This window comes from Miscanthus floridulus, chromosome 3, assembly GCF_019320115.1.
Source record: "Miscanthus floridulus cultivar M001 chromosome 3, ASM1932011v1, whole genome shotgun sequence".
In the NCBI taxonomy this organism is placed as follows: domain Eukaryota; kingdom Viridiplantae; phylum Streptophyta; class Magnoliopsida; order Poales; family Poaceae; genus Miscanthus; species Miscanthus floridulus.
Genome location: NC_089582.1, coordinates 146,163,822 through 146,185,866, shown reverse-complemented (window position 1 = coordinate 146,185,866; position 22,045 = coordinate 146,163,822). Strand labels below are relative to the sequence as shown.

At 43.4% G+C, this 22,045-nt stretch overlaps 1 protein-coding gene and 1 non-coding gene across 5 annotated transcripts; one reads left to right on the top strand and one right to left on the bottom strand.

Annotated features, from left to right (window-relative positions):
- The first annotated feature begins 4,263 nt into the window (after positions 1–4,263).
- LOC136547745 (U6 spliceosomal RNA) lies at positions 4,264–4,366 on the top strand. The gene has a single exon (XR_010781703.1). It is a non-coding gene; the product is annotated as a U6 spliceosomal RNA (small nuclear RNA).
- A 511-nt stretch (positions 4,367–4,877) lies between these two features.
- Positions 4,878–7,940, bottom strand: LOC136547407 (uncharacterized). 4 transcript variants are annotated; one of them, XR_010781550.1, is made up of 6 exons: positions 7,507–7,940; positions 7,355–7,403; positions 7,183–7,265; positions 5,987–6,171; positions 5,820–5,914; positions 4,878–5,097 (listed from the first exon to the last, which is right to left on the bottom strand). XR_010781550.1 is itself a non-coding variant. In XM_066539358.1 (4 exons), exons 1-3 carry the CDS (start codon positions 7,742–7,744, stop codon positions 7,226–7,228), a joined length of 327 nt encoding a protein of 108 aa, XP_066395455.1. In that variant the 5' UTR covers positions 7,745–7,940; the 3' UTR covers positions 4,878–6,171; positions 7,183–7,225. The 4 variants fall into 4 exon arrangements, 1 of the variants encoding a protein (XP_066395455.1); XR_010781548.1 differs by having other exon boundaries at positions 5,820–6,171; XR_010781549.1 differs by having other exon boundaries at positions 4,878–5,914.
- Positions 7,941–22,045: the final 14,105 nt, after the last annotated feature.

The following is a 22,045-nucleotide window of genomic DNA, read 5'->3' as shown; positions in this document are numbered from 1 at the left end:
TGTACAGTACAGTCGTACATGCATCTCAGGCTATATATTATTATTAATCTTCCAAAATAAGTAAAATACTTTTTGAAGCATGAAATTATTATTTAAAAGGGGTGCACAAAAATAAAAAGTGAAACTGCAAGCGCGCCGCAGTGCAGATATTGCCATAGCTTTCAGTCTCTCCATAACCATCGCGACACCACGCGTCCAAGCCCGACCCAACCAAATCATGCAATGGTGCTCATGCAGATACGGTAAGTCTGTACACATATATGGTCACGACGGACATGATGAGGAGGTCCAAGAAAAGCGATTGATCGTCTCCGGCGAGCCTAAGTGCGGCAGCGGGGCAGGGGTAGCGCCTGAACGTGGTGCCGACGATGACGATGCTGGGCATGGTGAAGGCGTGGCTGGCCAGCGTCACCCCCGGCCACATGCTGCTCAAGAAGAAGTCAATCGGGCGCGCTCATGATGCAGTTCCGCTTGAGGATCCTCAAGCGCATCGTGTCCGCCAAGGACGCCATGCGCGCCGCCTCGCTCTCCCTCGCCAAGCCGATCTGCCACGTCTTGCAGCAGTCCGTCTTGGGCCCTGCCAGGCTCCGCGTGCGCGCGCACCAGGATAACATCGCCGGCGTCCGTCTCCCGCGCTTCAACAGCTACTATACACTACGGAAACCAGGAGCTTTGCGGATTGCACTCGGCAAAGGCTAGAAGACACTCGGTGAATTTTTATCGGCAAACAGACTTTGCCGAGTGTTTTTTGTCGGACACTCGGCAAAGACTTCGCCGAGTGCCCAAAATACATTCGGCAAACATTTTTTTCGAAAAATAAAAAAAGTCATCACAAACATTTTTTTTGAAAAATAAAAAAGGCACCATCAGCCGGTCTCCGCGGGCCGCGTCGGTCTCCTTGGCGGCGCTCTTCTCCTGCGTCGCGGCCCAGCTTCACGCCCTCCGTCTCGCCTCTGTTCCCCGGCTTCACAGCCGCCGCCACGAGCCACCACCACCACGCCACCACCCGCCGGGGAAGGAGGGGGCGCCGGATCCGCGTCGACACGCCGCTGGGGAAGGAGGGAAGGAGCATCCGCGCTGGATCCGCGCTGCCACGCCGCCGGGGAAGAAGGGAAGGAGCTGGATCCGGCGAGGGGGCGCTGGATCCAGCGAGGGGGCGCTGGGAGAGGGAGAGGGCAGGGCGCCGCCGCGCTAGGAGAGGAGGGCCGTGCGCAGGAGAGGACGGCCGCGCCGAGAAGGGGGAGGACGGCCGGGCGCGCGGCGGATTTGGGGGTGGGGCGCGCGGCGGATTTGACGAGAGGGCATGCAACGGATTTGGAGAGAGGAGGCGCGGGGCGCCCGGCGGATTTATAGTAAATTTTGTTTGCTGAGTGTTGTGGATCTGAGCACACGGCAAACATTTTTTTTCATTTTTTTTTCTTTTTTTTCTAAAAATTATATTTTTTCCTTTGCCGAGTGTCCTATATTTGGGCACTCGGCAAAGTTTTTTTCAATTTTTTCTTCTCCTTTTTTCGCAGAAAAAATATTTTATTTCTTTGCCGAGTGTCTTGGATCTGGACACTCGACAAAGTTTTTTTTCATTTTTTTTTCTTCTCCTTCTTTCCTAGAAAAAAGATTTTACTTCTTTGCCGAGTGTCAAAAAAAAACACTCGGCAAAACCCATCTTTGCCGAGTGTTTTTTTTACACTCGGCAAACCCCATTTTTACTGAGTGTTTTTTTTGCCTAGTGTTTTTAGCGCAACACTCGGCAAAGAACTTATTTGTCGAGTGCCCGAGGAAATACACTCGGCAAACATAAAAATACTCGATAAATTCTGGCCAACGGCGATGCTGCCGGTGGCTCGTCGCCGACGTCGCTCGCGGGCTCACCTGCGGCGAGCAGCAGCTGGCGGCCTGCCGCACGCGCCCTCGAGATGCTGGTGGAGCTGGCGTCGCTGGACGCGGCCATCAAGACCACCAACGGACGCCTGGAGAACACCATCGCCTACGGCCTACATCAGGGGCGAGCTGGACGAGCACGAGCGTGAGGAGTCCTTCCGCCTCAAGAAGATCTAGGGGGTCACTATGGTCATCGTCGGCGCCCTCCTCGTTGCCCTGGCTCGCGTCGCTCTGCTGGGCCAGCCCCGCATCGCCCTCCTCAGCCTGCCCAGTGGCGCCCTGCTTCGTGTAGTCGGCAGTCAGGCTCGAGCAACGACGGCCATCCCCGCAGCGCCCTCAGCCAGCCCCGCGGCGCCCTGGGTCACGCGGCCGGAGCCCAGGCCCGCGACGCCCTGCCTCGCGTGAGGGGTGAACAGCCCAGACACCAGTCGGGCTGCCCTGTTGTAACGCGGACGAGGTGGATCCGGCGCCGGCCCAGGTGGATCCGTCGACGGAAGCTCGTCGGAGCCATCCATCTCCAGCGCCAATTTAGGGTTTGGGCGGAAGACGCGCAAACTAGCGACGCCTCCGACCGCGCTTCGACGAAGGGGTACGGAGAAGGAGAAGTCACGCGGCTCTGGTGATTAGGAAGTAGATTCCGAGCAACTTCATTCAGGAGAAGTTAAAGTGCATATTCCTCTTATTGGATACACAAGAAAGAAAGAAAAAACGATCGCCACTGGGCTTGACGCTATTCAGATATATCCTCGAAATCAGAAAAGAAACAGTCCCCACAGAAGACAAACACTGCCAAAACAATGACACATAGTCTACAAACTGAGAATGGGTTCACACCTTGCAATCATTTGCACACGCACCTTGACAAACTATTACTGGTTAGAACTTGGAGCCAAAAATTTTTAACAAATCCAATTCCAAGATTTTGAGCCAACGACCAAAGACCCGGTCACTAAGGCCTTGTTTAAATCCAGGGCGTAAAGTTTTGGGGTGTCACATCGGGTGTCATATGCGGGTGTCGCATGAGGTGTTTGGATACTAATAAAAAAAACAAATTACAGAATTCGTCAGTAATCCACGAGACGAATTTATTAAGCTTAATTAATCCCTCGTTAGCACATGTGTTACTGTAGCACCACATTGTCAAATCATGGACTAATTAGGCTTAAAAGATTCGTCTCGTAAATTAGTCGCAATCTGTGCACTTAGTTATTTTTTTTAGTCTATACTCCATGCATTTGTCAAACATTCGATGGGATATGAAGTAAACTTTATGGGGAACTAAACGAGACCTAAATAACAAAAAGTTGGCAAGAAGGAACCTGCTACCAGAACAAGATCAGAAGAATGCTCGCATACCCCAGAGCGTGTGTGCTTGTTGTGGCAGGCATTCACCACCTTGTCAGCTTCCTCCCTTGACGGGCATATGACGAAGCATTATGTAAGACTGAGTGAAATCGAGAAGCAGATGGGAAAAATTGAGGGAACCCCATTCAGGCAAACTAGCGACGCCTCCGACCGCGCTTCGACGAAGGGGTACGGGGAAGGAGAAGTCACGCGGCTCTGGTGGGCGACGAAGGGGTACGGGGATATTATGGTCTTTTCGCGTACGATCCCGGTGCTGGTTGACGATAGAGGCGGACGGATTGGACGGCAGGGCCAAGGATGTAAAAAAAATTCGATCCAGGGCCAAATAACAAAGTTCAACGGAAATAGGGCCCAGAAACTAAGCTCAACTTTTTTTTTAGGGCCGAGGAGCTAATTTGGTCTTGTATTATTCATCAGTTTCGGTCGCCTGATTGATTGAACATGCAAGCACGTTCGAATATTGGGTACGATACTATACGAGGGCACAATGACAGCCCAGACCATATATACAACGCCCGGCCGGCCAATCAGCAAGTCCCTTGCTACCTAGCTATACTGCATCATATATAATCCATTCACGTACAGTGACAACGACAACGGGCAGTTCAGTTCTTCCTACGTGTGCAATGCAAAAAGCATGCACGTACACCATCTGCATGTACGTTGCATGTTTCTGCCGTGGGCTGCCATGCATATCGATTACTCGACCACGTTATTTATATATTATCTTATTTATTTATTTAAAAACAGGAAAAGAAAAAGAAAAGAAAAACAAACACGAGGCAATGCGGTACAACAAAGAGGTCCATGTGGCTCTACTGAGCGGGCCGCTAGAAACAAACCAGCCCACGGACTGGCTGCGCGAAACGCCTCCGCTCGGGCCCCCCTCCTGAGATGCGAGTGCGACTGCGAGAGGGCGCGGCGCGGAGCCGGAGCAGGAGGGTCGACGTTGCTTAGCACCACCTCGGAAGCGCAGTACCGGAAACACCAGCTTATATTCGCGAGCGCACCAGCCGCGTTGTCTCTTCGGAGACATCCGATAAAATTGGAACGATGCAGAGAAGATTAGCATGGCCCCTGCGCAAGGATGACACGCACAAATCGAGAAATGGTCCAAATTTTTTTGAGAATTTGCGCGCCGGTCCCTACCTAGTTGCAGATAGGTCCTTGAGATTTTACGCGCTGGTCCCTGCCTGCTTACAGATAGGTCCTCCTGCTCCTTGGATTGTGTTACAAACAGGTGATTCGGGCTTCCAGGCCTTTCCTTTGTTCTTGGCTGTGTTGTCGCCTCCTTACATATAGGTCCTTCGGGCCTGCAGGATTTTGTGCACAGCACAGCTAGCTTCTTGGAGGACGTCAGGATTAAATTTGTACTTGTACTCCAACGTTTAACATCTTGCTTTTTACAAACAGGTTCCGGATAAACAGTGTGTTACCCCGTATCAAACCATTAGGATTGAACTTAGACAGGTTCTAGATAAACAGTGTGTTACCCCCGTATCAAACCATTAGGATTGAACTTGTGTAGTTGTGTTATGTTTTTTTTATAATATACATCAGACCTCGTTGGTGATTTGGTGCTCTCAGGCTTGTGTTCAATCGTCCTTCACTGCTTAATTACCAATTCTCCATGAATATCTTACACATGTATTAATCTCTTGGAACATTAATTATACACTAGTATATTGCACATGCTAACGCCACGGTGACGTTACGAAAAAATAAATCATCCTTAGACGATCATGCTTAGAAAAAAATTAATCATGCTTCGCGGAGGCCTCGACGACTGCAATCAGCAGGGAAGGCCTTAACGATGGCTGATTTCTCCTAAATTTTGGTGACTCCTCCATGACTCTGCAAAGATGATCATCGAGGTAGTCATTCGGTCATGAAACAACCATGCTTAGATTGCCAGACAAACATAAATTTTCTTGTCAAACATACATCATATTGTTGTACACTGAATTACAAGTGCTATATCTGATAAGAAAAGTGATAAGAGAAACCACACAATGCCCAAAGTTCATATACATAAGCTACTCCACTATGCATATAGCCAGAATGAGGCAACAAAAGCCTCCAACCTTCTTCAATGGTTTGATGTAATGACGGAAACCATGACCAATTATCTGTGACTTATCAAGAAATTAAGTTAAAGTGCTAGAAGCTCCAAATGCTCCATTTGACCAAATATGAGTAACCCAACAAGAAATTAAGTTAAAGTGTCCACAGCAAATCCAAAGTATACTTGGCTATCATACCATCAAATTGATCTATGATTTTTTTTTGTCTAAATAAAAAGTCAAATCAATAGCCACATTATTCAGAAAAAGTAATACATGTAACCCTGTTTGGTTGTAAAGTATTTTTTAAGTATTGGAGAAATACTTTGGTTTTACAAAATTCTTTTGTTTTTCAAAAGCTACTGAAATCAATCTTCATTTTAGAACGCAAAGGTGCACTCTGAAAAGGCTATACAGAAAATTAAAAAATTAACTTTACCTGAAGAGGTTATGTAGTAGAAGACAAGAAAATAAAATCAAATTTACAACATACACGCACGATACGGGTCACACCTTTTCAGCCAATTCTCTCCTTCAATTGACTCAGTGTTTGTGGATGAAGCTGCAGCACAACTGGCATCCACCTTGATAATGTGGCTTGCTATTCGCTGTATTTTGAAGTTGCACTAGTCTCTCAGCTGCTAGAATAGAAAAGCTGTAGAAAGAATTTTGTTTCATACCTTATCTTGATCATACATTATGATATCTTTGACGATAAAGATTAGATCAAATCTAGAAAGAATGGTCGTCTGAAGATCAATATTATCTTGTGCAGTCTGATGAGCAACAAAAGAAAAATTGTTAAACTAATTGTCTTGCTTGCAAGAGCATTTACGCATCATCTAACTGATTCCTTCTAATATACCTGCAAGAACATTTAAATAAAAAAATATATATTAGTTGATGCCAAGATACTATAATAGCATCCTGCAGAGACCAGGCACCAGCCTGACAGAAAGACTCAATAAGATGTATTTTACATCACATTCATAATCCATGTCTGTAATGGTTCTCCAGTTTATCCTACTCAAAGTAGCAAAGAACAGATTTAGCCAACCTAAAGGCTACTCAAGGGTTGTTGTATTACGTGTGTATTTGCTTTGTCTACTTAGCATGCTCTTAAAAGCACTACTACGTATCTGCATTAGGAAGTAGATTCCGAGCAACTTCATTCAGCAATAACTCATTCAAGAGAAGTTAAAGTGCATATTCCTCTTATTGGATACACAAGAAAGAAAGGAAAAACGATCGCCACTGGGCTTGACACTATTCAGATATATCCTCGAAATCAGAAAAGAAACAGTCCCCAAAGAAGACAAACACTGCCAAAACAACGACACATAGTCTACAAACTGAGAATGGGTTCACACCTTGCAATCATTTGCACACGCACCTTGACAAACTATTACTGGTCAGAACTTGCAGCCAAAAAAATTTAACAAATCCAATTCCAAGATTTTGAGCCAATCACCAAAGACCCAGTCACTAAGGCCTTGTTTAAATCCAGGGTGTAAAGTTTTGAGGTGTCACATCGGGTGTCACATGGGGATGTCGCATAGGGTGTTCGGAATTACAGAATCCGTCAATAATCCACGAGACGAATTTATTAAGCCTAATTAATCCGCCATTAGCACATGTGTGTACTGTAGCACCACATTGTCAAATCATGAACTAATTAGGCTTAAAAGATTCGTCTCGCAAATTAGTCGCAAACTGTGCTATTTTTTAGTCTATATTTAATATTCCATGCACGTGTCCAAACATACGATGGAATGGGGAGTAAACTTTAGGGGAGGAACTAAACCAGGCCTAAATAACAAAAAGTTGGCAAGAAGGAACCTGCTACCAGAACAAGATCAGAAGAATGCTCGCATACCCCAGAGCGTGTGTGCTTGTTGTGGCAGGCATTCACCACCTTGTCAGCTTCCTCCCTTGACGGGCATATGACGAAGCAGCACCCTGCATTACGTTCAGAGAATGTAAAACTGAGTGAAATCGAGAAGCAGATGGGAAAAATGAGGGAAACACATTCAGGCAAGATGTACCACCTGCTAGTCAATAAATCGAACACCTTGACCTCGAACGGGCAGCCATGCTCTGGCAGCCAAGCACACGACGGGGAAGTCATCAACTCACAGGGAAAGAACAGAAGCCTAGCAAGACAAGATCGAGGAGGCGTGATATGGGGAGGGGAACGAACCTGAAGAGGTGGTGGCCCCGCGCGGCCTTGCCCGGTGGCGGCCCCGCGCGACCTCGCACGGCGCCGGCCCTCGCAGCCTGGAGATGAGGAACGTGGTCCCCCTGGTGCCCTGCTCCTCCTCCATGAGTATCTCCTCGACGAACGCCCTGCCAAGGCACATGTCCTCCTCCACGGCCTGTCCTCGTCGTCGTCGCCGTGCGTTCCAGGTCCCGGCCCCGGCCCCCGCCCCCTCCTCCATCTCCGCCGCGATGCAGTGGCCTCGGACCAGGGCGTCGAGGTCAGCTCGCGACGGTCACGGCCGGCTTGGTCTGGCGGATCCGGGTGTAGGCGGCCGGCCTGCGTGATCCCTGCTCGCCTCCTGATCCTGGCGTTTCTTTTTTCGTTTTTTTTTTATTTCGTGTTCGCAGACTTCGAACCCTGCTCGCGACGGGGTGTGTGCGTGGGGAACGTTTGAAGCCGCGCGTGCGTGGGAGAGCGCGCGGGTGAGAAGCCTCGCATCAAACTTTCCAACATCAGCTATTGGATTGGATTAGGATGTTTTTTTAATCCATATTTTAATGGAGATGATTCGCTACGTGCATTTTTTTTTTTGATGTATAACGTTGAAGGCTCTCAGCGGGGATGTTTTTCTAAGAAGACTTAGTATAATTTTGATTAGTATTATAGTAGAGATAACTATTATACATGAAGGATAATTATATAGTTCATATGACGATTGTTTGGAAAAAAAACCATTAGTTCATGTAATGTTATGAGGGATATTAGAATAAATCAAAATTGAACGAAAAGATTAAAATGACCTAGTAATAGTCACCGGCTCTAGACGTATAGGTCTTGCTCGGTATTCCAGACTCAAATGTTATATCTACTAGTGTAAGTTAACGCTATGGTCTTGAATTGATCCATGATCCCCTAGCTACGCCTTAGGTGGTAGTCACTAGGAGTAAGGAGAGTAGTAATTTGCAGACACATGATAGCAAACTACAGACAATAGTAGTGATGGCCGATAATAGCTGATATATCACAAATGCTTGCACACGGTCGTCCGTCCCATCCGCACATTGTCTTACTAGGTCTGCGTAACGGACAGGTCCAATAGACGTGCTCACCTCTACGTACATTTCTTCTACCTCCGAAATCTTTCCTTACTCGCACTCGCATTGGTGTTGCGGCCTCACTGTCCATCCGCCCATCCCACTCCACCCCGCCGTGCCCCCCTTCCCCCACCGAGGCCTGTCCTCCACCACGTCGTACCCTTCCCCCCATCGCGCCGCACCCCATCACCGGTCGCGCCACGCCCCAACCCCCACGAGCGGACAACGCTAGATGATTGCGGCCGAGCAACAGCAGCGCTGGTGTAAGGTCAAGATGGCGGACTAGAGGGGGTGAATAGTGTAACACCTCGGGTGTTTAAATATTAAAACACGCCATGTCATCATATGCATAGCACATCATTCATGTGTTAGTGAAAATTTTGATATGCATACACTAAAGCAAGTTTACCTTTATGTGGTATGTGTTGAATTGTATTGTTTGAATCAAGTTCAAAATTTTGTTTGGATTTGAATTTTCAAGAAAACCCTGATTTTTCAGTATTTAAATCCTACCCTGAAAACTCATTTCAAAATCTAAGCATATTTTGGGGTTGAGCCTAAAAGCAAAAGTGTAGAGCTTGTCAAGTTATACAAAGTTTGTTTTTGGAGTTTTCAAAGTTGTTATAAAAATTTTGAAGTAATTTGAAAAGGCGAAATTCTTTAAATGTCCCCTATTTGAATTCAAATTTGCATTTCAAAATGTAGACCGAATTAGGGGGTGGTTATAAAAGCAAAGTTGTAGAACTTTGAATTTTGAGCAACTTTTATTTTTGGAGATTTTTGAGTTGTTATACAAATTTGGGAGTAATTTAGAAATTTAGACGAATGACAATTCTGTAAATATGTTGAACAGTAGCCACGGGCAGCTGTCACCGCCGGTGTCCTTCTCCTGGCTTCTAGTCGCGCTTGTGGCTGCCCTCGGCTTCGCGCTGGCACGAGCAAGGCGCTGCGTGTTGCCTCCTTGCGTCTTTGCCACCCTATAAAGCTCAGGCGTCGTCGCCGTTCGTTCCCGTTTCTTTGCTCTGTTTTCCCGTCGCCACCGCTCAACTCCGGCGAGCCCGTGTTGTCACCGTAGTGCCTCCACCGTCGTAGCCAAGTCTGTCCCAACTCTGTCTCCTTGCGAATCCAGCCAACCAACTTTGGTCGTCTGATTCCGTCGGGAACCCGCTGTGCGCACCTTTCTTCCTCGCGGCCGGCAACCTCACCGTCACAAGCGCGTCACCGTGCCCAGCGCTCTCCAGTGAGCCTTGGCTCTTGATCATGGTAGCTCCAGCTTCACCTTGATACCATGGCGCTTAATACCTTGTTGCTTGGTCATTTTGTCCAGCACAGTCGCCGGAGTACCACCGTCGTCGTCGCTTGTTCTGCCATGGCCGCTGTGAGCGTTGACCCGCGTCACCATTGCTCCTCTGACCTTGCTCTTTGCTTCATCGCGTTCGGGGTGAGCTACTGATCCTTTCTAAGCGATTAGTTTAACTGCTACCAGTCTCCTGTCACCGGCGTAGCGCCACCGTGCAGTCGCATCCGCCATGGCCAGCGTCAGGCTTGGATCGTGTTGTAATTGAGTTAGCTAGTGTCTCCAATCGATGCGCCTCGTCGTTGTGATCACGATGGTGCCCTTGCCATCACCGTTGATCTCACCGGCGGCGAGATTTCGTCAGTCAGAGCCATCGCCGCCGCGGTCAACGCGGGAGGTAGGAGATGACAGGTGGGGTCGCGTGTCAGTGACCGTGAGTTCGAAATGAATTTTCTGTTTTTCAGATTTGAATGAATAGTATGAGTTTTTATTATTTTTGTGTAGAATTATTTAGAGTTCCAAAAATTATGAAAATTTTTGTGTGACCTCTCTGTGATGTATATTATTTAAGAAAAATATGAAATTTTGTTTTTCAGTACTTTTTGAATGTGATGAAAATTGCTCAATTAATTAATAAATGGGTTTCCATGATTTTTCTAGGCTTAATTAATTATCCAAAAATTATGAAATTTATTTTGCCACTTACTTATCATGTGATGAACCTATACAAAAATTTTTAGCTCAATTGAAACAAGTTGATTTATTTCATAATTTTGAATTAAATAATTAATTCATAAAAGCAAATAGTAACCTTTAATGATTTAGGTTTTTCTTGAATTTTTGATTGAGTGAAGACCTTGGGTCATTAGTTGGTAATGATCCTTGGCAAATGAAGCCCGTGTTACGAAAAAGGCTTAGTTAGTTTGACTTGCAACTGTACCGCGAAGGAAAGTTGTATTCGAGTTGTTAATTTTGCATCCATCATCAAGTATCATATTTCGTATCCCGCATCATGTTAAACATGGCATTGTTACTACGTGTAGTGAACGAAGGTGAACACGTGGTAGTTAATCAAGTTGCGGAGGAGGTTAATCCATCTGTTGAGGTCGGATCGGATAATTGTGGAACGTCGTAGGAACCTGACTTTTCTATGAACTAAGGCAAGCCCCGGATGTATTTAAACCTACCTTGTGTTTTACAAGTTTTTATCGCTTTTGCTTTTCTATACTATATTAAGTGATTAGGAGTTGAGTGGAAACCTAATTGGTGCATTACCAACCTTGTTCTTCCATATCTACCTTGTTACCAGTCTTAATTCGTAAATGCCTAGTTATGCTTAGCCATGCTTAGACAGATAAGAGTCGGGTGATTACCTGTCACCTGCAAGTTTTAAATGGATCTGTGGTTATGTTTGGTTACTTATGTATTCATGAGATATGAGCATGTGGAGTAATAAATCTAGACCGGACGAACTCGGTGTGTGAGAGCCACAAGACATGGAGGTCTTGTGAGTGGGTTCCTTCCGCCTGTGTCGATTAAGAACCGTCCGTTGTTGAACTGTGTGAGATGAGACTTTATAGAACTAACCACATACTCTGGTAAGCCTTAACTTGGCTATTCTATTATGAGAATGGCTACTCACGCATTAGGAGTGGAGAGATGGTGGGAATAGCATGTACCCATGTGGCAATGGGCTGGATTGGTGGAGTACTGTATTCTCGGGTGGCGTGGACCCGTTCTTGTTTTAGAGGATCCGAGAGTAGGTTGATATATGTAAGTCTGGGACCTACATATGTCGTGTGGTCTGGAATCCTCAGCAAGGTTTATAATCGGTTCGAATTGTCGTTGCTCCTCGGTTATGGAGACTCAACTCTCTGTTCATCATCGTAGTTAATAACTAGAACTCGAGTAAGGTTTGAGAAAGAGTTGATATGAGGTTCATGATCTCATTATGGATCATGGCAGATTCATATGTGGTTCTTATAAAGTTTTATATGTTGAAGTAAAGAATTTTGTTAAAGAGCTTTTACGCAAAAGAACTTTGATTATTGCTAAAGCCATACCTTGAATCCCTAAGCCTGCATCCTAAGTCTTCTTAGTTTTTATTCCGGTTAAGTCTTGTTGAGTACTTTCGTACTCAAGGTTCATTGACCCTTGTTGCAGGTGAGCCTCATGAGCAGGTCTGTTTTGGACCTTGCTGCATGACTGTTGTTCATGTCGATGACGATAAGTGAATGTGTGATCCTTGGGCAGGATGCTTATTTTATGTGTTTGTATTATGATACTAATGCCACTCCACTACTACTATAGTTTGTAATAATTGTCGAACTTAGTTTGTAAGGTTTGAAATAACTGGTTTGTAAATTAAGTTAACGTAAGACTTCTGCTATTTTACTCTGATGTAGTTATTTGAATAAATGTTGTAATACTGCAATGACTCTGTAATGTGATCCTGCTCAGAAATCGTGGATGATTCGGGGCTCCCCGAGGACACCCGATAGACATCTTAAGTTACCAGGAATATATGCATAGTTGTCAAAGGTCGTTGAACAGTGATAAGTGCATGTGGATCCTATAATTTAGGAGGTTCTACCATAGAATGGTATCAGAGTGATCGTTACAAAGTCTTTATTGTATTGTTTTACAAAAACTTCAAAATAATTTGGGACAAATAGATATAACTTGTTCATTTGGTCCAAATTGCTTCTGGCTTGTCTTATTTCATTCTCACCATTCCTTAATTGATTAAAAAGGCTTTGTGTGGTGGAGTAGTAATCTTATTATGCCCTATATAAAAATAACTGTGGTTATGTATCTTATAAGCTTTGATGTTTTTGTTTATAAGAACGATTCATGCATCATGATTAATTCACTTGTTACTTCCTACACCCTGAGTCTGGGTTGGGTAGTGAGTCTGGGTTAGTTATGTAATCCATCCTGGCTACTCTTTAGATTTTGATCAGATTGTCTTAATTGGATTAATCTTGCTTCCTACAGTATGGCTCGCACCAAGGTAATGCCCCATAAGTCAGTTGGACCTAAAGGAGTTCCTCGTCACTAGCTTGCCCCTAGAAATGACGGTGCTAGCAGTAGCAGCTCTAGGCCTGATCTCTAGGCAGAGATACAGAGGCTTTCAACAGAGTTAGCATAGGCTACTAGGGATAGGGCCTTGGATGCCATCCAAGTGGGCAAGTTAAAGGATCAATTGAAGTGTCGCACCACCGCTCATAAGAACTGCGAGCGTATGTTAGTTTGTACGGTGGAAGGGAGAAATGAGGCTTGGCATAGGGAAGATGTAGCTAGAGCTAGAGCGCATGAGCTAGAATTTTATGTAGAAGATTTAGAAGAACATAATACTACTTTGCATGAAGAAGTCCATAGGCTGAGCAACCTCCTAGATCCAAATCATGAACCTCAAGCTAATGCAATGGACCCTGGTGTCATCATTGCTGATGATGATGAACTTGAAGAGGAAGAAGAAGAAGATCTAGAAGAATTAGTGATGGTTGATGAAAGTGATAATGAAGGTAGAAATGTTTCTGGAATGGATACCGATCACGAGGTTTGATGTGGTCAAGGAGAAAAGTAGAGTTGTAAATAGTGAGATCTAGTTAAGTAAGTAGTCTTGTTTAGGTGCGGGCTTGTGCTTAAATAAGTAAACCCAATGTAATATGTTTGTAGTAAGCTCTTTTAATATTTCAATAAAAGCTTGTGAGTAAAGTTTGGTTTATTATGAACAGATGCCTCATACTCATGCTTCGGAAATTCCTAGTTCTTCATAGGACAAGGGTGGTGTTCCTGATCTATCACCAGTTTCACCAACTTAGGCTGATGCTATCGCAGCACTGGTCTATGTGACCGTAGAAAATGCTCGATTGCTTTGAGAGATAGCTCAGAGTAATCAGAATATGGTGAAAGGAAACTGTGGCCGCAATCATAACAGGCAGGAGGCTACGTATGTTGATTTTACCGATACAAGACCACCAGTGTTCACTAAGGCAGATGAACCACTAGAGGCTGATGATTGGCTTCGGACCATGGAGCAGAAATTTGATCTTATACCATGCACGGAAATGTAGAAACCTATGTTTGCTGCCCAGCAACTTAGAGGTGCAGCAGGTGCCTGGTGGGCAAATCTCGTGGCTATGCAACCAGCTGGTATTCCAATAACTTGGGCTGAGTTCCGTACTGCCTTCAGAGCTCATTATATTCTAGAAGGAGTGATGGCCATGAAGCTGGATGAGTTCCTTGCTTTGAAGCAAGGGGATCAAACGATTATGCAATATATGGGTAGATTCAATCATCTGTCACAGTATGCATCTGAACATGTCAATACAGATGCCAAGAAAAAGAAATGGTTCATGCGAGGACTGAATACCAAATTACAAACAATGATGACTGCATGTACCAATATTACTTATCATGAGGCAGTAAATATTGCAATTGCTTCTGAGGAAAAGTATCGGCAGCATAAGGAGATCAAGAAAAAGAAGAGTGTGCCGTCTGGATCTTTTGGTGGAAATCAAAAGAGACAAAAGATAACCTATCATCCAGTCAACCATTATCGTCTGCCATAGTTCCAAGCTGGGTAACAGTCAAATGTCCGTCCTGCTATAACTTACCCAAATTCACAATAGAAAAATGCTCCTGGTGTCAATGCTCCAACATCCCAGGGTCACAATTATCCATGTTACAATTGTGGAAGGTTCGGTCATTTCTCTAGGGAATGTCTGTATCCCAAGCAGTCTAATCAAAATTATCAGAAGGCCCCTACCAATCAACAATAGGGTCAAGCACAGAACAAGAACCATAATCAGAATGCTCAGAAGGGCAAAGATAAAAGGAAGACAGGACGGGTGTTCTATATTCAAGTTGGGGAAATTCTGAAAGGGGAGCCAGTGATGATGGTTATGTTTCCTATTGCCGATCATCCTGCTGTTATGCTTTTTGATTCTGGTGCATCTTATTCATTCATCAATAGAACCTTTGTCGTAAAGCATGAAATTTCAATTGGGGAAACAAAGGAAAAAAAATTATACAGTCGCCCGAGGGACGTCTGTGTACTAAGGAAATGGTATACCAGGTACCCATAAACCTGGGTGGGCATATTTTTCCCACTACCATGATTATTCTCAAGGATCAAGATATATATGTGATCTTGGGAATGAATTGGATGTATCAGCATAAGGCTGTTATAGATGCTTTGAATAGGACATTAAGGGTGAGTTTGCCTGATAGTAATTCTCAGCTTCTTATCCAACTTCCAACCTTAAGGAGATCAGTGGAAAGAGTTTGTGCAACTTTTGTCAAGGAGATTAGAGATATCCCGGTAGTTTGTGAATTCATTGATGTTTTTCCTAAGGATTTACTCGGTCTACCACCAGATAGGGATGTTCAGTTTAACATAGAGTTAAAACCTAGGACAACTCTGATCTCTCGTAGAGCTTATAGGATGCCTCCCAAGGAATTAGTTGAGTTAAAGACTCAGTTGCAAGAGTTGATTGAGAAAGGGTTTATTCAACCTAGTTCATCACCTTGGGGATGCCCTGCAATTTTTGTGAAAAAGAAAGATGAGACCCTGAGGTTATGTGTTGACTATCGTCCGTTGAATGAAGTGACCATTAAGAATAAGTATCCCTTACCTCGGATAGACTTGCTTTTTGATCAACTGGTCAGAGCCAAAGTTTTCTCCAAGATTGATTTAAGGTCAGGCTATCACCAAATCAAGATTAAGCCTGAAGATATTCCCAAAACAGCATTTACCACAAGATATGAGTTATATGAATACTTGGTAATGTCTTTTGGTTTGACAAATGCCTCAGCTCATTTCATGTATCTGATGAATTCAGTGTTCATGCCTAAGCTAGACAAGTTTGTGGTGGTGTTTATTGATGACATCCTAGTTTATTCCAAGAACAAGAAGAAACACGCGGAACATCTCAGAATTGTCCTGACCCACTTAAGAGAACATCAATTATATGCCAAATTCAGTAAGTGCGACTTCTGGTTTAAGGAAGTACAGTTTCTTGGACATGTCTTATCAGCTGAAGGAGTTGGTGTTGATCCAAGCAAAGTTAAGGATGTGCTTGATTGGAAACCGCCAACCACTGTTCATCAGGTTCGGAGTTTTCTAGGAATGGCGGGGTATTACCGTCGTTTTATTCCAGATTTCTCTAGAGTATCCAAGTCCATCACTAGGTTGTTGAAGAACCAAGCCAAGTTTGTCTGGTCATCTAAGTGTGAAGAAGCTTTCCAGACTTTGAAGAGATTATTAACCACTGCACTAGTATTAGCACAACCAGATATCGAGAAGTCATTTGATGTTTATTGTGATGCTTCTGATATTGGTATTGGATGTGTATTGATGCAAGAAGGCCGAGTCATTGCCTATGCTTCCAGATAACTTAAGCAACATGAAGAGCACTATCCCACTCATGATCTAGAGTTAGCAGTAGTTGTCCATGCTCTAAAGATTTGGTGGCATTACTTGCTTGGTAATACGTGCCATATTTATACAGACCACAAGAGTTTAAAGTATATCTTTACTCAATCAGATTTGAATATGCGACAAAGAAGATGGTTAGAATTGATTAAAGATTATGACTTGGAAGTACATTACCATCCTGGTAAAGCAAATGTAGTTGCAGATGCCCTTAGTCGAAAGAGCCATTGCAATTGTCTGACAGTAAGAACAATGGGTTTGACTTTATGCCAAGAGATGGAAAAGTTGAGTATAGAGGTAATTCAACAAGGTAGTTTGACCAATATAATTGTTGAAGCCACTATTCAAGACCAGATTATTGCTGCTCAAAAAGAAAATAAGGGTATAGCCCATATCAAAGAAAGAATCAAGAATAGGAAAGCGGAATGCTTCAAAGTAGATGATGAAGGCATGTTATGGTTCAAAAATCGCTTAGTGGTACCAAAGGTTCCGAAGTTGCGATAGTCAATTCTTAAAGAAGCACATGCTACTAGGTTATCTATTCATCCGGGAAGTAATAAGATGTACCATGACTTAAAACAAATGTTTTGGTGGACCAAAATGAAGATAGAAATTGCCCGATATATAGCAAAATGTGATACTTGTCAAAAGGTGAAAGCTATACATTTGAGGTCTACGGGAGAGTTACAACCATTACCTATTCTAGCTTGGAAGTGGGAGGATATTAGTATGGACTTTATTGTTGGTCTACCTAAGATATCAAAGGGCTTTGACTCAGTATGGGTTATTGTAGATCGACTAACCAAGTCAGCACATTTTCTTCCGGTCTAGAGTACATATCCCACTATCCGATATGCCAAGATGTATTTAGACAAAATTGTGAGTTTACATGGGGTACCAAAGACCATAGTGTCAGATCGAGGTACATAGTTTGTCTCTAGCTTTTGCAAACACTTGCATGCTTCGTTAGGTATCAAACTCCTGTATAGTACAGCTTATCATCCCTAGACTGATGGTCAGACTGAAAGGGTCAATCAAGTACTTGAAGATATGTTAAGGTGTTGTGTCCTTAACTATTCCAAGAAGTGGGATAAATGTCTACCTTTGGCTGAGTTCTCATACAACAATAGTTATCAAGAGAGCATTAGAATGGCTCTGTTTGAAGCACTTTATGGTCGTAGATGCAGAACATCACTGAGTTGGTCTGAGCCCGATGAAAGAAGGCTCTTTGGAGCTAACCTTGTGAAAGAAACAGAAGACAAGGTTAGGCAAATACAAAGTAATTTGAAGATAGCTCAGTCCCGACAAAAGAGTTATGAAGATAAACGATGTAGACCATTGGTGTTTAACAAGGGAGATTTTGTATATCCAAAGGTATCACCAATGAAGAGAGTTACCCATTTTGGTGTTAAAGGCAAGTTGGCACCTCGATATATTGGACCATTTCAAATTTTAGAGAGGTATGGAAAAGTGGCATATCGCTTGAAATTACCAGAACATCTCTCAGCCGTACATGATGTGTTCCATGTTTCTCAATTAAAGAAGTGTCTTCGAGTGCCTGAGCAGAATGTTGAGGTTGAAGGAGTGGAACTTGAACCTGATTTGACCTATTTCGAATATCCTATCCGAGTTCTAGATCAGAAAGATTGTGTCACACGAAGAAGGACAATCAAGTTCTACAAGATACAATGGAATCAACATTCTGAAGAAAAAGCTACTTGGGAATCCGAAGATTACTTGCTAGAAAATTTTCCAGAGTTTCTTGCGTCAATATAGAGTAATGTTAGTTGAGCTCGGTTGTTACAAATTATGTTTTGTAAAGAGACCTTAGCTGTTTTATGGATAGATTTTGTATGTGCTCGCGCGACACATTTTCTTTTCCATTACTTACCCTATGGCTTTGAATCTCGGGACGAGAGTTCTTTTAGGGGGAAGGATTGTAACACCTCGGGTGTTTAAATATTAAAACATACCATGTCATCATATGCATAGCACATCATTCATGTGTTAGTGAAAATTTTGATATGCATATACTAAAACAAGTTTACCTTTATGTGGTATGTGTTGAATTGTATTGTTTGAATCAAGTTGAAAATTTTGTTTGGATTTGAATTTTCAAGAAAACCCTAATTTTCAGTATTTAAATCCTACCCTAAAAACTCATTTCAAAATCTAAGCATATTTTGGGGTTGAGCCTAAAAGCAAAAGTGTAGAGCTTTTCAAGTTATATAAAGTTTGTTTTTGGAGTTTTCAAAGTTGTTATGAAAAATTTGAAGTAATTTGAAAAGGCAAAATTCTTTAAATGTCCCCTATTTGAATTCAAATTTGCATTTCAAAATGTAGATCGAATTAGGGGGTGGTTATAAAAGCAAAGTTGTAGAACTTTGAATTTTGAGCAACTTTTATTTTTGGAGATTTTTGAGTTGTTATACAAATTTGGGAGTAATTTGGAAATTTAGACGAATGGAAATTCTATAAATATGTTGAAGAGTAGCCGCGGGCAGCTATCACCGCCGGCGTCCTTCTCCTAGCTTCCAGTCATGCCTGTGGCCACCCTCGGCTTTGCGCTGGCACGAGCAGGGCGCTGCGTGTCGCCTCCTTATGTCTTTGCCGCCCTATAAAGCTCAGGCATCGACGCCGTTCGTTCCCGTTTCCTTGCTCTGTTTTCCTGTCGCCACCGCTCAACTCCGGCGAGCCCGTGTTGTCGCCGTAGTGCCTCCACCGTCATAGCCAAGTCTGTCCCAGCTTCGTCTCCTCCTTGCGAACCCAGCCAACCAACTTTGGTCGCCTGATTCCACCGGGAACCCGTTGTGCGCACCTTTCTTCCTCGCGGCCGGCAACCTCACCGTCACAAGCGCGTCACCGTGGCCAGCGCTCTCCGGTGAGCCTTGGCTCTTGATCATGGTAGCTCCAGCTTCGCCTAGATACCGTGGTGCTTAATACCTTGTTGCTTGGTCATTTTGTCCAGCACAGTTGTCGGAGTACCACTATCGTCGTCACTTGTTCCGCCGTGGCCGCTGTGAGTGTCGACTCGCGTCACCGTTGCTCCTCCAACCTCGCTCTTTGCTTCATCGCGTTCGGGGTGAGCTGCTGATCCTTTGTAAATTATTAGTTTAACTGCTACCAGTCTCCTGTCGCTGGCGTAGCGCCACCATGCAGTCACATCCGCCATGGCCGGCGTCAGGCTTGAATCATGTTGTAATTGAGTTAGCTAGTGTCTCCAATCGATGCGCCTCATCGTTGTGATCACGGTGGTGCCCTTGCCATCGCCGTTGATCTCACCGGCGGTGAGATTTTGTCGGTTAGAGCCGTCGTGGCCACGGTCAACGCGGGAGGTAGGAGATGACAGGTGGGGTCGCATGTCAGTGACCGTGAGTTCGAAATGAATTTTCTATTTTTCAGATTTGAATGAATAGTATGAGTTTTTGTTATTTTTGTGTAGAATTATTTAGAGTTCCAAAAATTATGAAAATTTTTGTGTGACCTCTCTATGATGTATATTATTTAAGAAAAATATGAAATGTTGTTTTTCAGTACTTTTTGAATGTGATGAAAATTACTCAATTAATTAATAAATGGGTTTCCATGATTTTTCTAGGCTTAATTAATTATCCAAAAATTATGAAATTTATTTTGCCACTTACTTATCATGTGATGAACCTTTACAAAAATTTTGAGCTCAATTGGAACAAGTTGATTTATTTCATAATTTTGAATTAAATAATTAATTCATAAAAGCAAATAGTAACCTTTAATGATTTAGGTTTTTCTTGAATTTTTGATTGAGTGATGACCTTGGGTCATTAGTTGGTAATGATCCTTGGCAAATGAAGTATGTGTTACGAAAAAGGCTTAGTTAGTTTGACTTGCAACTGTACCGCGAAGGAAAGTTGTATTCGAGTTGTTAATTTTGCATCCATCATTAAGTATCATATTTCGTATCCCGCATCATGTTAAACATGGCATTGTTACTATGTGTAGTGAACGAATGTGAACACGTGGTAGTTAATCAAGTTGTGGAGGAGGTTAATCCGTTTGTTGAGGTCGGATCGGATAATTGTGGAACGTCGCAGGAACCTGACTTTTCTATGAACCAAGACAAGCCCCGGATGCATTTAAACATACCTTGTGTTTTACAAGTTTTCATCGCTTTTGCTTTTCTATACTGCATTAAGTGATTAGGAGTTGAGTGGAAACCTAATTGGTGCATTACCAACCTTGTTCTTCCATATCTACCTTGTTACCAGTCTTAATTCATAAATGTCTAGTTATGTTTAGCCATGCTTAGACAGATAAGAGTCGGGTGATTACCTGTCACCTGCAAGTTTTAAATGGATCTGTGGTTACGTTTGGTTACTTATGTATTTATGAGATATGAGCATGTGGAGTAATAAATCTAGACCGGGCGGACTCGGTGTGTGAGAGCCACAAGACATGGAGGTCTTGTGAGCGGGTTCCTTCCACCTATGTCGATTAAGAACCATCCGTTGTTGAACTGTGTGAGATGAGACTTTGTAGTACTAACCACATACTCCGGTAAGCCTTAACTTGGCTATTCTATTACGAGAATGGCTACTCGTGCACTGGGAGTGGAGAGATAGCGGGAATAGCGTGTACCCATGTGGCAATGGGCTGGATTGGTAGAGTACTGTATTCTCGGGTGGCGCAGACCCGTTCTTGTTTTAGAGGATCCGAGAGTAGGTTGATATATGTAAGTCGGGGACCTGCATATGTCGTGTGGTCTGGAATCCCCAGCTAGGTTTATAATCGGTTCGAATCATCGTTGCTCCTCAGTTATAGAGACTCAACTCTCTGTTCATCATCGTAGTTAATAACTGGAACTCAAGTAAGGTTTGAGAAAGAGTTGATATGAGGTTCATGATCTCATTATGGATCATGGCAGATTCATATGTGATTCTTATAAAGTTTTATATGTGTAAAGAATTTTGTTAAAGAGCTTTTACGCAAAAGAACTTTGATTATTGCTAGCCATACCTTGAATCCCTAAGCCTGCATTCCTGAGTCTTCTCAAGTCTTGTTGAGTACTTTCATACTCAGGGTTCGTTGACCCTTGTTGCAGGTGAGCCTCATGAGCAGGTCTATTTTGGACCTTGCTGCATGACTGTTGTTTATGTCGATGACGATAAGTGAATGTGTGATCCTTGGGCTGGATGCTTATTTTATGTGTTTGTATTATGATACTAATGCCACTCCACTACTACTATGGTTTATAATAATTATCGAACTTAGTTTGTAAGGTTTGAAACAACTGGTTTATAAATTAAGTTACCGTAAGACTTTCGCTATTTTACTCTGATGTAGTTATTTGAATAAATGTTGTAATACTGCAATGACTCTGTAATGTGATCCTTCTTGGAAATCGTGGATGATTCGGGGTTCCCCGAGGACACCCGATAGACTTCTTAAGTTACCAGGAACATATGCATAGTTGTCAAAGATCGTTGAACAGTGACAAGTGCATGTGGGTCCTATAATTTAGAAGGTTCTACCACAAATAATCCTTTCTAAAATTAATCGCGTCGAGTAACCGAAACAAGTGCGAAATTAAGACTATCGGTCTAGCCAAGACTACACCTCTCTATCTATATTCTCTAGCACCTTCCAAAGATACTAATTAAGCAATAAAGGTGCCGAGCTAGCTAGAGCTCACATAACCAATTCTAGGAGCAAGGTCAGAAAAACCTA